The sequence below is a fragment of the Acinonyx jubatus genome, chromosome C1 (assembly GCF_027475565.1).
Source record: "Acinonyx jubatus isolate Ajub_Pintada_27869175 chromosome C1, VMU_Ajub_asm_v1.0, whole genome shotgun sequence".
Taxonomy (NCBI): Eukaryota; Metazoa; Chordata; class Mammalia; order Carnivora; family Felidae; genus Acinonyx; species Acinonyx jubatus.
This window is the reverse complement of record NC_069381.1, coordinates 191,697,673-191,715,297: the sequence shown is the minus strand read 5'-3', so window position 1 is coordinate 191,715,297 and position 17,625 is coordinate 191,697,673. Positions and strand designations below refer to the sequence as shown.

General features: G+C 35.5%; 1 protein-coding gene across 12 annotated transcripts in view; it reads right to left on the bottom strand.

Moving 5' to 3' along the window:
* The window catches only part of UNC80 (unc-80 homolog, NALCN channel complex subunit), a 225,277-nt gene that overhangs the window by 122,563 nt on the left and 85,089 nt on the right, over window positions 1-17,625 (bottom strand). For 7 of the 12 annotated variants that reach the window (XM_053215737.1, XM_053215744.1, XM_053215738.1 and 4 more), the window contains exons 23-25: window positions 7,575-7,787; window positions 4,088-4,259; window positions 684-817 (exon numbers count right to left, since the gene is read on the bottom strand). In XM_053215737.1, coding sequence (XP_053071712.1) covers window positions 684-817; window positions 4,088-4,259; window positions 7,575-7,787 — 519 coding nt within the window. The remainder of the gene's footprint in view (window positions 1-683; window positions 818-4,087; window positions 4,260-7,574; window positions 7,788-17,625) is intronic. The other 5 variants (XM_053215742.1, XM_027051818.2, XM_053215745.1 and 2 more) reach the window with 1 other exon arrangement.

The following is a 17,625-nucleotide window of genomic DNA, read 5'->3' as shown; positions in this document are numbered from 1 at the left end:
CACTCAAAATAGAGGACAGAGGATATTGAGGAAGTAAGGCCTGTGTATGTGTTCTGTTTTAGTCTCCACAACACCATGAAGTTTTTACTTTTGTCAATTGCCATTTGTCAACTGCAACTCCACCACCTCCTGGTACACACCCTTCTCCTTTGGATTAAAATAGAGATAATGTAACACCTGTTAGCTAAATAGCCAATCCTGCAGTAGATAGCTTCAACTCAGCCAGCACCAATCATTACGTCTTTTAAAACAAGTTTTGTAACCTTGTGGCTTTTGCCTTTATAAGCCCACTCACGATTCCAGTTTGGAGCACACATTCCATTTCTGTAGACCCTGTGTCTTCCAGATGCAGTCTCTAAGACCTCAAAGGAATGCTTTTGTTGCTTTATAGCCTCTTCTTGTATTAGACATTCCCAGCATAACTGACAGCGATCAGTACAATGTTGGACCCAGTGGTGTTATCTTCAGTGATTTCAAGGTCAATTTCAGAGTTATTACCCTTATTTTTTGTAATAGAAAAAAAGATTTTTTTCTTTTTATATATGAAAATCCCTTGGTTGAATTTTTAAGTTATATGATACATTTGGCCATTGAGCATTTGAGGAAATTGTGGTTACTCAAAACCTAGCCACATGTCTGGCCTCTCCAAGTAACCTGATTATTAACACACATGCTTGACTTACCACCAGAGGCTCAGTGCGTGGTCTGGGCAGGCAAGAAAAGGTTTCTCGAAGGAAGGTGGTAATCTCCAGGAGAAGCTGGCACGCCGCCATCTTCAAGGCAAAGGGGCAGCCACATTTAGAGGGGTTCACAGTACCTATGGAATTAAAGAGTTCCTTCCTAAATAAACAAATCAATAAAACATACACAGAGGCACAGTTTGATGGACAAAGCTACACATGTGTAAAATCAAACTGCAAATGAGAATGTCACCTATACATGTCCAAAATGAAATTGCATATGAGAATGTTACCTATACATGTTCAATTTACCTATTCCTTTTAGCATGATCTATGCATTACCATATACCTCTCTCTTCCTCCATTTTGTAATTCTATAATTAGTATTGTTTAGTATTAAGATATCAATCAATATGAACTAAATTATTTTCCTTAAGACTCATAGCATAACATAACACAGTCCACTAAACTAGAAAGCCTTTTAACAAAAACAGAAATGGAAAACAGTCTTGCAAGATTTTCACATTGCTAATTTAGTCAGATTTAGACTGCGTACAGGGTTGTGAAATACTTTTGGGACTACACGAATCTCGCCACCTTATTTTGTGAGAGACATCTATCTTGAGGGCAGTGATGTTGCTTCCAATTTAGCCCAGATGTGTTTCTGCAGCATAGACAAGACATACTTGGTCACTTGTATCATACACGTTATACAAATTGGCCTATCATATTAAAGCATAGCTACACTAGAAGTATAAAAATATTCTCTTTTATTCTGAAGAATATCAGTCTTTGGATGAGTAAAATGTTGCCTCCATCATAAATCTAACAATGGATTTTACTATAGAGGCAGATAATGGCCAAGGTGACACCATAGAGATTTTTAAAATTCTTAGGATTGGTTCTCAGATACATGTTGTCACTAATCCTACAGAAATATACTGATTACTTATCAACATTCAGAAAAGAAGACCAAAGTAATGTCAAGTTCTGCCTCTCATAAAAGAAAGAAAATAGTTATCTATTTGAATCAAGGCATCAAGCAATCACAACTACAGATCAACATTCCTAAATATCTTTCTAAAAGATTTCCTGTGTATTAGGCTTTCTTAATTGAATAGCATGTATATATTATGGCTTAGCTGAGAGAGGGTGGAAATGATGTTCTTTCTGAAGATATGTGATTTCCTCATGAAAACCATTACTTTTTCTCCAGAGATAGTATGTGGCTGAAGACACTGCCTCTTGTTAAGAATGGAAGAGACAAAGTCCTCTGGAATTTCTAGATGGATATTTACTGGAGCCATAATTATCTTTTATTTTACTTACTAATTTTTTTAAGTTTATTTATTTATTTTGTGAGAGAGGGAGAGTGCATGTGGGCTAATAGAAGAGGGGCAGAGAGAGAGGGAGAAAGAGAATCCCAAGCAGGCTCATGCTATCTGCACAGAGTCTGACACGGGGTTTGATCTCACAAACCATGAGCTCATGACCTGAGACAAGGTCAAGAGTCAGACACTTAATGACTGAGCCACCCAGGTACTCGAGCCATAATTACCTTTTAAGTGCAAGATGAGCTATGTACTGACAAGAAAGCAGAACTAAACCAGACATTTCAATCTTCTCTTCATGGAGGCTACATAAGCCTAGACTAAATTGTTTGGATGTGCAATAGTTTTTAAGAAATGATCAGGGGCGCCTGGGTGGCACAGTCGGTTAAGCGTCCGACTTCAGCCAGGTCACGGTCTCACGGTCCGTGAGTTCGAGCCCCGATGGGCTCTGGGCTGATGGCTTGGAGCCAGGAGCCTGTTTCCGATTCTGTGTCTCCCTCTCTCTCTGCCCCTTCCCCGTTCATGCTTTGTCTCTCTCTGTCCCAAAAATAAATAAAAACGTTGAAAAAAAAAATTAAAAATAAATGATCAAACACTACATATTCAGTATAAACTTCTGGATCTTGTCCTGAGATTATCATCCAGATTCTTCTTGTCAATCCTGTAAACAGTGAACTTGGTCTTAGTCCAGGCTCTCTTGCAACTATCATCTGAAATGTTTTGTTAAAATGAACAATGATTGAGTCCTACATGCTCTCATCAAAAACCCAGTACCAGGCATAACATATTGGTAAACGACACTTATGTGGTCTCATGGAGATTAAAGCTCATTTTGAGCTGTGAGGATGTATCCATCTAATGGTGCTTTAGCTCATCTGTGTTCTGAAGGACGCTTAGGAGATCCAGGGCAGTTTGGAGATGTCTTCTGGTGGGTCTTCACTAGGTTCTGTGATTGCTGGATAGTCCTCAAGTGGTCTTAAGGCCAGACCCAATTCTATTCTCCATTCAATTATCCAAAGGCATTCTAGGATAGTCTAGACTCCTGTGAACTTGAGGGAATCTTTGGGGGCCAATGTTCACTTGGTAGGCTGAAATACTGATATCAGAATTTGGTATTTTGTTAGCAGCTAAGTCAAGAAAATTTGCTCTGATGTGATAAAGGATGAGAAAGTGCAAAATGATGAAAAAAATTGCAAAAAAAATCATTGGTATGAAAGTGGAAAAGAAGACAATAAGTTTTCTTTGATTATTATTTAATTATGCTCAATATTACACCCAGCCATGCTTTTACACTTTAAGACTAGAAAGATGAAGTCATCTTGTCATTGCTTAACTGACAACAGTCTTTAACATATAATCAGGGAGTCTGAATTTCAAACCACTGGGGAAAGGCAAGAGGAAGAGGTATTATTGTCTTCATCAGATAATGTCACCAATTCCATAACCATTTAGGAATTTTATTTAGGTAGTAGTACACATACACAACAAGCTTGTATGGTATACAACACACGTATGCACAAAATGGTGTTGAAGAGGAGTGTACAGGAATCTCTTTGTCTATGGTGGGACTCACTTCTAATTTTAACAAAGAAGTACAGTACAGCAGACATTCACACTTCTAAAAATCTGAATTGTTTAATATTTCAAATTCATGTTAAAAACTATAATCAAATAATTCACTATTTTAATGATTTGGGAAGCATTTCATGTTCAATTTTATTTGGTCCATTTTTTTTTTAATCTCCAAGAGCAATAACAAAATGCAAAACCTGAGTGAACCTCTTCTGGGTCAGTAATTTTCCACAACTATATTTTCTCAGAGAGGCCTAATACTAACCTTTGTATAATAGTAAGAGTCACAGACTACAAAGCATTGGATGTTCTGTATTGGCTGCAACTCCTTGTGTCTGTCTATGGTCTTCTCTTTTTGGTTCTTGCCCTCTCTTTGTGTGGCTTTATGCACATGCGTTACATCCATGCACAGGGAATCAGGGAAAAGGAGCAGTGGGGAGACATGGGAAGGTGGTAAGAATATGAAAGAGAAATATTAAGTGCTCCTAAAGCAAAGATTCTTACAAGCAGGGGTTCTTGTAGTAAAGGGAGTCTCCTTACTGTCATCTAAAAAGTCTTCTTCCTCATCCTCCTTTCTCAGTCTCCTCTTGGTTTCCTCATCATAAATGAGACCCAGAAGGTTGGCGGGGCTTTCACTTTCCCCATGGCACAGCTCATTCAACCGGATGCCAATTGCCTAGCATGGGAGAAAAAGAGTGAAACAGCACAAAGCATGTCAGACTGAAAAATAGGCCTTCACATTACAGAGGCCATAAGCAACTGTTAATGGGAAGGTATATATCATCTAGTAGGGCATATTAAACAAAGAGATTGACACTGATACATAAGCCTCCTCTATATGCCAATGTGCTGTACTCACCACGTTTCTTTATGTAGAAACCCAGGGGTGGATGGCATTGACACTATCTCCAAGGTCATTTAGTCTGAAGACTTGTAGGAACTGGAACAAAACCTTTGTGTTCTCATACAAATTTTTTTTTCTGAATATATTTCCACTTACTTGAAGGACATTTATTTCATAGGTCTCATATAAGGGAGTGCAAAGTTGTTTTTAATGGAGGATTTTGTTGTAGTAAAAAAATAAGAACTCTCAGTTCCTCAGAGTGCTTCTGATTATGCTATTTTATGAGAATGTCACTGCCATGCTAATGAGTTTGGAGGTTGGCAAGAATTCTAGTACAGCAATTTTATTTATATCTGGCATTATGTACAAAGTAATGTCTTTTTTATAGACTTTGTTCTCCCACTCCATGATAGTCTATGAATGAGTAAGAGACACTAACTATTCCTTTGGTAGAGTATCCAACATCAACATGGAACCAGTACCTGCTATCTGTTCTCCTGAATCATCATGCACTATTGTCTGATTTGCCAAAAGGAATTTTCCACAAGAAGAGACAAAATACACCACCTCTATCTAATTCTTTTTATGTTCCAATTACATACTGTGTACAATAAAAGACACGTGCTTAGGAAGGAGAGTCAAAAGCTAAAATGAGCACTGAACTTGGGGTTTGACAGTCTATGCATTCATAGGTATAAATTCCAACTAATTTTCTTCTTCCTTCTGGTATTACTTCTTTCAAATATTCAGAAAGGTTGCTAAATTCTGGGCATGCAAGAAATTAGACAAAGTACTACAAATTGATGAGGATACGTCCAAAACTCTTTAAATAAAAACGCAAGTCGTTTGAATGTCTTGACTATCTGGAAAGAAAAAGCTCTCCTTAAACTCTGGAATTAAGTGACAAGTAACTAAAACTATATCAATGAGAAGGAAAGCATTGTAAAAAGGTGTCATGGCATCCTAAAAGTTTAGTCACTAACCTGAGAAGTTTTAAGCAAACAAAGAAAAACATTAAAAATAAAAACCACTACCTCAACAAAAAGCCTTGTCCTGATGCCACTATTTGGAGATCCTCTCTAAAGAAGGAGACATGCAATTATGAGTCTGGAATGGAGCCAACAAACTTAATGGTGAAATTCAAAGGGGGAAAAAATCTACATGGATCTTTCCAGGATGTTGACACTAAACAATTTAAGTTAAATCCACAATTCAGAAAGCTTAAAGAGTTGCTCAGAAAATGAACTTGCCTTGGATAACACTAAATGTCTAGATAATAATGTAGAGCTCTTTGTCTCTTCCAAGGCTAGAAAAATGCCTTAGGGATAGGTTTGTTCCTTTTTTGTTTTCATCAAATATTTATTAAGTGAGGTAATTTGTTAGGGAATAAATAACACATAGAGTTGAATAAATTGTTACAGTATGCCAGTATCTTTGCTGAATGTGCCCTAGTAGATTACAAGCCTTCATCTAGAAGGGTCACTGTTTGGCAACTGGGAAGGTGAGGGAGGTTGAAAGACTTGCTGAAGGTTGTTCAGCAAGCCATGGTCTGAGATCCAAGCATAGGGTATCTGTCTTTTGCTCTTCCCCTCAAGGAGCTTACAGTCTCCTGGGGGAGGCAACAACACATCAAAATAACACATTAACTGATGAAAGAGACAAAAAGTATTTTATTAGTTCAGGAGATGGACAGATTAGATTCAGTTCAGAGAATCATACAGTGTCTCTTTTCTGTAGATTGCTGTAGATGTTGAAGAATTGGTGTTTGGGCTAATGGAGAAGAAGAGGAGTGGATACTCCAGGTAGGGAGTTCCAAAAGATCTGTCAAGGAAGTGCATGGATCTGTTCAGAGACTGACAAGTAAGCCACTTGGCTGAAGCACAATTTTGTGAGAGAGAAACATGTGCAGGAAGGCTGGAGGGTAGATTGGGCCTAGATCTATAGTTCTTGAAGCTGAACCTCATTTTGTATTCTGAAGAATGATGAAAGGCAATGTGTGAATGGGGGAGAACCCTTACTCTTTTGAGAGACTCTGTGTTAACTGCCTAGAAATGCACAAATCGTGTATCCTGCTTTCAGAAATTAATGTAATAACTTATTATTACTGAACACCTGTTAGACACAAAGGATTGAGATAAATGTTCTTTTAGATACATTAGGTCATTTGACTTCATCATCCATAATCTTGCTGTAGTTTGAATAAAGGCTGTGGAGAGAGCAGTGATGTCAGGCTAAGCAATTTGGGTTTTATCCCAAGGGAAAAGGAAGGCCACTGAAGCATTGTAAGTTGGTAAGAAACACAATCTGATTTGCATTTTAGCCTAATCACTGTGAGAGCAGTTTGGAGAATGAATTAGAGAGGGTAAATCTGGAAGCCGGGAGATAAGTATGAATGTTCTACTTTCAGATGGGCTCTGCCATTTGGAGATCATTTTGTTGGCAGTGTGTAGAATGGGTCAGATGAGGGGAGATTGTGGGAAGAAGACCAAATCAGAAAATATTTTAGCCATCCAGATGAAAAAGAACAAAGATGTGACCTAAAAGGACATCAGTGACATGGAAGAGGTGGAATCAATAAGGGAAGGAAGGATGGAATATGTTCAAAGGCTGTCATCTTAGATAAATGGTGTTACCATTTATAAGAATAGAAAGTTCAGGAAAGGTTGCAGATGAGGGTGTATTTATATTGGAAGAAGAGTTTTATTTTGGTCAGATTGTGTTTCAGGGTATTGAGTGAATGCTTCCAGAGTACAGTTGGTAATGCTGGCCTGGGATCTGAACAGTACTATGGATAGAGAAGTCTATGCTACTGGCATATAGGTTACAGTTAAAAATACAGGAATAAATGTACTCCTGGGGGAGGTTATGCAGGAAAAAACTATAATAAATTCTGGGAATGTCTATATTTATAGGGGGGAAGGAGGCAGGGGACCAAGGAAGGAGACAGGAAATAATGTCTAACTTCATAGATATATTGAGAACATTAAATAAATTAAGTTTATCTTCCCCTAAAATGTTTTTTTCAGTGCATGGTACATAACAGATACTCAATAAATTGTCTCACAAACAAACAAACAAACAAAAACATAGAACTTCTTCACTTCACCCAAGCACCTGAATTTTTATATAAGAAAATCGTAAGCTCACGTCTCCCCATTGGTAGAAGAGCTTGGCAGCATTCCACTGTAGCTTCTGGTTCCGTTTGTTGCCCACAATGGGAGAGCGTCCCCTGGAAAGGCCTTTCTTCGTGATATTCACGTGATGCCCTTTCATCCACTCTGGCCAGTTGCCGCGGTTGCAGCGGTGAACAAAACGGGCACATTCCAGAAACAGAGCTGCTCTGGCTACCACAGGAGCTTCCTGAGGACGGTTGTGGAGGAAAGAATGATGTCGGATTAATGAGCAATAGGCCGACCTTAAAGGGAATTACTAAGTACTCTTAGTTTATTTTAGTCTCCATGTCTTGATTTAGGTTTGTCATATTTCCCAGAGTGCAGACTGGTAGTAGCATGGTTAACAGTAGTGGGAATTCTGGAAAATGAATCTTTGAAGGCAAATTTGCATACTGAAGAATTAGACATTTTAAGTAGATTTCTGTGTTTAGCTTTCCCCTTTTGAAGAATCTCAAGTAATTTTATGACTTTATCATTGCATATTTAAGAGGCAGCTGGGATTTGCATAGGAGAGTGAGATAATGTTCAAAGGAGTTTTTTAATATGAAGCTTTTGTTAAACCTAAAATTTTAACCCAAAGCAAACAAATATTCAATTTCTAGAACTAGTCTTATGTTAATCAAGGGAATCAATAGTGATCTTGTTCCAATGATAATGTTATCTATGACCATCCACACACTCCAAAGAAGTACAACTGTTCCTGCACATTTTGGCTAGTAAGAAAAGGAAGTGCTTATTAGATTTTGTTGAGTTAGTCTTTTGTCCCCCTTACTTTGTGATGAATAACAGATAAAATTCTGCTTAAATGGGCATGGTTTCAATTGAAAATGTTTGACAAAGAGGAAATTATTCAATTGATAAATGAAAAACAGAGCATTTATTCAAAAAAAGAGAAATATGGTTCCATCTTGTCATGTCAAGATGTGCTTAAAAAAAAAAGAAAAGAAGAAACAACTTTCAGTTAATACCAAGAAACTAGTAAGGATCATCTACCTACTGAAATCTTCACAAGCTAAAATAAATTAAATAAAATAAAATAAATAAATAAATAAATAAATAAATAAATAAATAAATAAAGGAACATTCCCATAGAAGGTCAACAGGTAACAAAAAGTACATACATCAACAATGTGTATATTTAACTTGAGCCAGTTTAAAAAAATGCATCACAATACTGGCCATCAACTCAGAGTTACCTAATAGCCATAAGCTGATTAGTAACCAATGCTTTTCAACATTTCAAACAATAATATTCTTAATGATTCATTAATCCACAATATTAAAATAGGGGCTAATATATAGAGAGTATCAATTATATGTTGATTAGCTTTTATGAGTCGTCATTCTGAATAATAATAACAAACCTCTAGACTAGAAATAATATCCTCATTTCAATGTTTTCAAAAATGAGGCATAATTTTTCTACGATCATACAGCTGGGAAGAGGTGAACACAGGATTCAATACCAGGCCTTTCTAATGTACAAATTGTTGCTAGTTCCTCTTTGGTACCTGCATTGTCTTAATATATACACAGATAAATCTTGACAAAGATGATTTCTACAATGTGTATAGAAAGTCATATTTTTTAAATGGGGCATTAAAGTCATGTAACGTTACTCTCTAAAACACAAATATATGATCATATCATTTTCCTATTTAAAATTTATTATAGGCTCCATCCATCTCAGTCATAACACGAATAAAGATACTCAACCTTTGTTATCTGGTTCATCTCCCTTTCTATCTCTGTATCAAGTACTCTATGGTCTAACTATATCGAACAGGTTACAGTCCCTTAAATATGACATCTTACACCTTTTCACATGTTGTTTCCATGATTTGTGGAGCTGTTAAGCCTTTTTCCCATCTTGTAAATTCCCACTTTTACTAATAAGTTTAGTTACTTCCTCTAAGAAGCCTTTCTTAATGTTTCTCCTCTTAGGCAGAGTTGGTTACTTCATTCTTTGAATACCACAGTATCTCAAACACACTGAATGATTCTAGTAAGTTAGCCCTTTAAGCATTTTCTCATTGTCCACAACTTAAAGGAAGCCATCAAGAGTTCTGATAAGAAATATATTTATGTAGGAACTTAATATCACAAAGCATATGATGCATCGATACTACATGCAAAGTTAACCTATGCAGAAAGGTAGAGTACCAGATGAACATTAATGGTGAGAACCTATCATTAAAAAAAAAAGTGGACACTAATGATGAAAATCTATCATCCACTGCATTGGTGCCAAGATTTGGTAGTAGGTCACAGGAATAGAAAGACGAGATTGAGAGGGTCAAATGATTTTCTGCGTTAAACCTATCAGTATTGGGGTACCATAACATACAGATTAAACGTCTATGCTCTTTTCTTGTATTAAATATTTATTTTACTACATATCTCAGATATGCTAATCTGTGTCTGGAAAAGGCTTTAACATCTGTTTGTAAAAATGGATGGCAGTCTGGAAGGCAAGGTGAGTCATGTGAATTTGTTGTCAACCCATCAAATTTTGACACATTCCCAATATAAAGCAATGGGATTCATTGCTTAATGACAGGAAGACAGAACCACTGTTAGGGTGGCATTATGTTGTAAACCCTGGCTCCTACAGAATTACCAAGGTCGAAAATTAGCCTAACTCAAATGTATGGGGCAGAGGATCTTTTTATTGCCCTTAACTATTAGATGACACTGAAAAGATTAATAATAGATGAATGAAAAATCCAAATTGTGCTTTGTGGTTTTTCCTATGTACATTGGCTTGCCTCCTTCAGAAGAAAGCTTAGAAAGCTCAGGGCATTTGGAATGAAAAGCAATTTTGATTTTCTGTTCACAAAAACTAGTTATAATAAAACTCAGATATTACCAGTTATCAGCCCTAGGAAATCCTAATCTAAAGTTTGGAAATGGAATCGAGATCAGTATGAAAATAATTCCCATTAACTATATAGCACAACATGAAAAGGAGGGTTGATTATTATCTGATGAATTTGATCCATGTTAACTGTAAAAGTAGGTAACTTTTGGAAATGTCACTATCTGCATTAAGGGATGAGGACATAGAGTAACTCAAACATTGCCTTTTTATTATAATCCTCATCAACCTGGTGGATGAAAGCAGACTTGAAATACTATAGTCAAGATGACACTGAATAATACCACTTTCTGGGGGTATTGTAGTATATATCTTACTATACAGACAATTGAGGAAGTTGTTGAGGACTCTACAAAGCTAAGGACTCTACTGTGCATCCTGGTAGAAGATACTTAGCATTAAGTACTGACTTCACAACGTGTATGAAAGAGCTTTCAAGGCATTTTAGGTGGGGTGTGGCTATAGGGAATTATTTTCCTTATAAATTCCTTTCAGAGTATAGTTTAGAAAGTATTGATTTTAGGGGCAGAGTTCTAGAATACCTTGGACAAAAAGAATTCTTCCTGGACATAGAGAAGAGTCAATTTTTCCTCTTTTTGATGGAGCTTACCTCTTACAGTTCAGCGCAATCTGAAGAAGCAGCAAAAAATGGAGACATGACAGAATGGATAGGGATGGACTCACATCACACAGAACAACAGCACAAATGGAGAAAAATGAATCAGAAGAACGCTGCATGGATGAAAACCACAGAGTATCAGAGCATAGTCAAAAGTGAACATCTAAACAAAATTTGATACCATTGGTATACCACAGAGAATTTTTACTGGTGGTCCTGAAAGAAAAGTAGGCGTATTTAAATTTCTGTCTTATTAGCATGTCTGCTAGATTACCTTTTTATGTTTTGTAATGCCAAAGAGTAGCTTCAATTCAATTGTTGCATAACCTTATAGTCCTAGACAAGGCAGGAGCCAATTTTAACTGGGAAGATTAGATTAACCTAAAATATTCAGTGAAATCTTATGGAATTTATAAGTTTGAAGGTCAAAAATAGTTGAATACTAACAATTTCACATGGTTCACTCTTATATAAGGTGTTCTCTGCAATGACTACAAAGCTATTTAGTTAGAGCTACAAAATGTCATAAGAATGTCATTATGCAGCACGGATTTCTCTAACATTCTATGACTAGAAAACTTCAAGGGTTGGCTGCTTCTCCTTGACTTCCTTTGTCACTTTTCCTGCATTTTCTAAGATCATTATGTATATTGAATGTTTCCTTTATGAAAGTAAAGGAGAGAATTGGAACACTAATTCAAGCAGCTGTGCTTTATTTTGCCTGGGGACTTAGAAAATATTGTTACCAAGATATGATGGTTAATTGAAGGTTATAATTGCAATACATTTCTTTCCCTGAAGGACTATATCTAAACTTATTATGTGAGAAGAAACCTAACTGATTCTGAAAACTCATATAAAAAACACTGGACAGGAACTAACTGTTTTAAAAGACTGAATATTTTATATTGGCCCCTGGGGAATTACATAATATTTTTATTGCCTTACAATAAAATATAAAGCTCTTGCTGGCATAGGGTACCTATTTATTTAAAACCAATGGGAATAAGCAGTTATTGTGGGTTCTAATGTGCATTGGAACCTCGTTTGCTAGAGGATATGTGCTTGTGAGTCAGTATTTATTACTTAGCCTATATTGAATTCTCTGCCTGACTGAGATCAGTAAGTAACTGACAGGCTGTCTCTGCCCTTGCTCATTTCCACAGTAGCTGTGGGCAACTGAAATCATTTGGTTATCAGGCTAGAGGCAGGCATTATATTTTAGTATATGGTCTAGATGGCTAGTCATTTTAACAGTTAGTCATATCACACTAAAATTTTGGGTATTATAAAAATTAAATAAAGTTTTCTGTTTCTGACAATCTGATGGATTACGTGTAGAAACAAACTTCCTTTGGTTTAGACTTCTAAAAATACTGGATAAAATATCCCCCAAAGTTTTCATTTTGTCTTTCTTTTGTTTCTAACATGAGATAATGGACTGCTGGAGAGAAGAAATTACAAGAAAGTATTATTTTGGGTGGGGGAAAGAAAGGGGTGAGAGCAAGCATAGGAATAATTACCCTGAGGGTTTCTACTGACTGTGGAGAGGCCAGACCCTGGGTTTTCAATGGGCCATGAGTTAAATGTCTGGGCCCAAGCAGAGTGGGAGGAAAGTTCATTCATTCCTACATAAAGCCAAGATCCCAGGTGTGACTTATGTTCAGTGAATGAATAAGAAAAAGATCTACCCCGCAGAAGTAGGTTTGCCTGAAAAGACTTGGCTCTGGCTCTGGGTAAAACAGAAATAAACAAACAAACAAAAAACAAAACAAAAAAGATTATTTTATGAGAACTCCTAATCAAAATCCCATGTTTTTGTATACGTTTGGACTAGAATGGGTATGACTTCCATGCTCCTTGACCACTAAAAAGATCATTTAAAAATAATCTTACGTTAGTGCTGCTTCCATGCCTGAGAAAGGAAATGGAAATCCTCTCTGGAGGAATATTTTACATCAGTACTTCTCAAATCTTCAGACTTAAGTGTGAATAAGAGTCACTGGGGAATATAGACAAAAATAGATTTTTTTTGGTCCCATCCCAAAGATTCTGATTCAGGAGATATATTGAGGGCCCAAAAATTTGCATTTCAAACATGTGCACAGATGATGCTGATATTGCTGATCTGCTAAATAACACTGCTTTTAATACAGGTCTTAAAGAATTCTCACAGATAAAATCTCAAGAAGTTAAGTTCACATAACAAATACATTTAAAAATCTACCGTGAGTAAGAGCAGAAACAACAAAGTATAGAATCAAACTCACAAAGACAGGAGTTATTGGAATTGTATGGTATCAGATACATCTAAAGATTAATGTGGATATTGAAATGTATGATGAAGAAATAGGTTATCAAAGTTGACCTGGTAGTTTTAAAACAAGGATCAAATAAAACTTCTACAAATAAAAAGTAGTACTCGAAATTTCAAACTCAGTGTATAGATTAAAAGACAGATTAGATCAAGTGTTCTCAACTTTAGCACTATCACCATTTGGGCCAGATAATTCTTTCTTTACAGAGGGTGCACTATGTATTAGGAGATGTTTGTCAGCATTTTTGTTATCTACCCACGAGATTCGAGTAGCAACCACCAGTGTGACAATAAAAAATTCTTCCAGACATTGCCAAGTGTCCCTTGTTGGGTAAAATTTCTTGCGGCTTAGAACCATGGGATTAGACAAAGTTGAAAAGAGAAAATGTGAAATGGAAGACATATCTCAGCAACACAGGATATAGATTGAAAGAAACAAAGAAATGAAAAATATGAAAGAGAAATTGTCAAAAACAGAGGATAAAACAATAAGATCTATCATATACCTTTTTAATTCATAGAACTAAAGATTAGATAAAATGTGAAAGATAGAAGTTTTGAAGAGATAATAATTGAACAATTTGCAGAACATATATAATATGCCAAGTACATGATTCAGGGGCTTTATGAACCTAAAGTAAGAAAAATGAGCTAGAAACATCTTAGTGAAACTGCAAAATATCAACAATAAAAAGAAAGTGTTAAAAGCAATTAAGGGAGACAGATTAGATTATGCATATTACTTAAATGAATGTTGATAAAGTCAGAAAAGAATGGGATAAGAACTTTGAGGTACAGAAAGAAAATGTTAGTTTGTAATTATAATTCCAGCAAAAGTATCTTTCATTTTTTTTTTAACGTTTATTTATTTTTGAGACAGAGAGAGACAGAGCATGAACAGGGGAGGGTCACAGAAAGAGGGAGACACAGAATCTGAAACAGGGTCCAGGCTCTGAGCAGTCAGCACAGAGCCCGACGCGGGGCTCGAACCCACAGACCGCGAGATCATGACCTGAGCTGAAGTTGGACACTTAACCAACTGAGCCACCCAGGCGCCCCAAAAGTATCTTTCAAGAATGAGATCAAAATAAAGACATTTTCAAGTAAATTGTAGTTGTGAGAGCTACTGCCAATTGATCATCACTAAAGAAACTTCTGAAAGGTCACCTTCAGAAGAACATGGATCCTAGGAAGAATGTATGAGATTCAAGGAGAAATGGGGAGCAGAGAATATGCTAAGCTTTTGGGTACATTCAAAAATAATTTTCCTGAAAATCAATAAAAATATTGTCTGCTTTGTCAATGTTAAAACAAAAACAAGCTGGAACTAAATCTTGAACAATAGTTGGGGTTAAAATCCTCTACAGTATTTTACTGTTTGAGGGAATAGTATGGATACTAATTATAGACTTCATTTATTGAAATATGTAATTAAAAAAAATAAAAACAGAATACAATAATTTCCAATCTAGTGAAGGAAAATAAATAAAACAAAGCTAAACCAAACCAAACCAAATCAATAGAAATAAAACTAAATCCATCACAATCTAAAAGAGGATATAAAATAGAAATAAGAACACATATACAATGAAATAATGAAAATGTGTGATAAATAGGCAAAAAAAAAAGTGAGGTTAATCTATATCAGCAATCATTAATCTGTGCAAAGGTACTAAATTTTCCAGGGGAAAGGTTGTTAAAGTAGTATAAAAAATTCAGTGTATTTTTTTATGAGAATCATACCTAAAACACAAACATATAGAAAGTTGAAAGTAAATTATTGGCAAAAGGACATACCAAGCCAATGTTAACCTAATAAAATGATTTCATCTGTATTGGAATCAGAGAGAAATCTATCTTACTAAAAATAAACTGGGTCACTAGCTAGTGATAAAAGGCTCATAGCACTAGATACTTGCCATAGTTCTAAACTGCTACTAAATAAATATAGATTGTCAGAACTACAACTATAAATGCCATCAAATTTGCCATCAGTGTGAAGATTTAAACACAACTTAGTATCCAAAATCTATACAGAACTTATCAAACTCAACACCCAAGAAACAAATAATCCAGTGAAGAAATGGGCAAAAGACATGAATAGACACTTCTCCAAAGAAGACATCCAGATGGCCAACCGACACATGAAAAAATGCTCAACATCACTCATCATCAGGGAAATACAAATCAAAACCACAATGAGATACCACCTTACACCTGTCAGAATGGCTAACATTAACAACTCAGGCAACAACAGATGTTGGCGAGTATGCGGAGAAAGAGGATCTCTTTTGCATTGTTGGTGGCAGTGCAAGCTGGTGCAGCCACTCTGGAAAACAGTATGGAGGTTCCTCAAAAAACTAAAAATAGAACTACCCTACAACCCAGCAATTGCACTACTAGGCATTTATCCAAGGGATATAGGTGTGCTGTTTCGAAGGGACACATACACCTCCATGTTTCTAGCAGCACTATCAACAATAGCCAAAGTATGGAAAGAGCCCACATGTCCATCAATGGATAAATGGATAAAGAAGATGTGGTATATATATACAATGGAATATTACTCGGCAATCAAAAAGAATGAAATCTTGCCATTTGCAACTACGTGGATGGAACTAGAGGGTATTATGCTAAGTGAAATTAGTCAGAGAAAGACAAAAATCATATGACTTCCCTCATATGAGGACTTTAAGAGACAAAACAGATGAACATAAGGGAAGGGAAACAAAAATAATAAACAAAACAGGGAGGGGGACAAAACAGAAGAGACTCATAAATATTGAGAACAAACTGAGGGTTACTGGAGGGGTTGTGGGAGGGGGGATGGGCTAAATGGGTGAGGGGCATTAAAGAATCTACTCCTGAAATCATTGTTGCACTATATGCTAACTAATTTGGATGTAAATTTTTAAAAATAAAACATAAAATTTAAATTTAAAAAACCCCACAACTTAGTAATCAACATATCAAACAGTAAGAAGTAAATAAGAATGGAGATTTGAATATAAAATACTACACCTAAGAACTGGAGACTGCACATGCTTTTCAACCACAAATGGGACATTTATGAAAATCGATAATGTTATAGTTCATAAAACAAGTCTCCATTAATTCCAAAGAATCAGTATGTAAAAACAAACTTACAAATCAATAGCAAATGGATGCCTAATAAAACCTTGGTATTTATAAACTGAAACACACACATACACATCTAAATAGCCCATGGGTCAAAAAAAAAAAGATTAGAGAAATTAAAAATTACTTAAAAATAAGTTGTAGCAAAAATACAGCTTATCAAAATTTATGGTGTGTAGTTAAAGTAGTATTTGAGGGAAATTAATAGCTAAATGATCAGTTTTGAAAAGAAAAAGTGAAATTATTAGCTCAGCAATCAGCCAATAAGCTAAAAAAAAATACAATGAATTCAAAACCAGAGAAGAAAATAAAGAGCAGGATGTAATGAATTTGAGAACAAAGATAACACAGAATCAACAAGGCCATTAAAAAAAAAAAAACTAATAAAATTGAGAAATATCTGGCAAGCCTAAACAAGAAAAAAACCCACAATTTTAGAAATAAAAACATAGAATAACTACAGATACTACAAAGATTAAGAGCTAATAAGAAAATGCTATGATAAATTTTATGCCAAAAAACCCATGAAAATGTAGGTGAAATTGACAAATTACTAAAAAAATTAAAATTACATTGATTCAGAAGGAAGTAGAACTTTTGACTAACCAATTAAGAACTGAATTTCAATTTGAATTTCAGTTATCTCTATATTTATCTATGGACTTGATATAATTCCAAGAATAAATCAAAGTATTTTTATGAAACCTGACAACCTAATTATAAAACTCACACGGAAGAACAAAGAGCCATAAATAGCTTAGGTGACATTAAAAGTTCTAGCTATTAAAACAGAGTAGTTTAACTTAGGGTACAAGGGGAATAGAACAAAAAACAAAAACAGAAACCCTCAAAATTACACTCATGCATATATGGAAATCTGACACATAATTAAGATAATACTATGAATTCAAAGCAATAAATGAAATGAATTCTCCGCACATCAGAGAATAAAGTAGGAACTAGTAATATATTATGCTAGGATAATTATTTTCCATGTGGATAAAAAAGGATTAAGAAAACAATGTCCTATCTTATACCAATCACATGGTAAGTTCTAGCTAAGGACTTCAGTG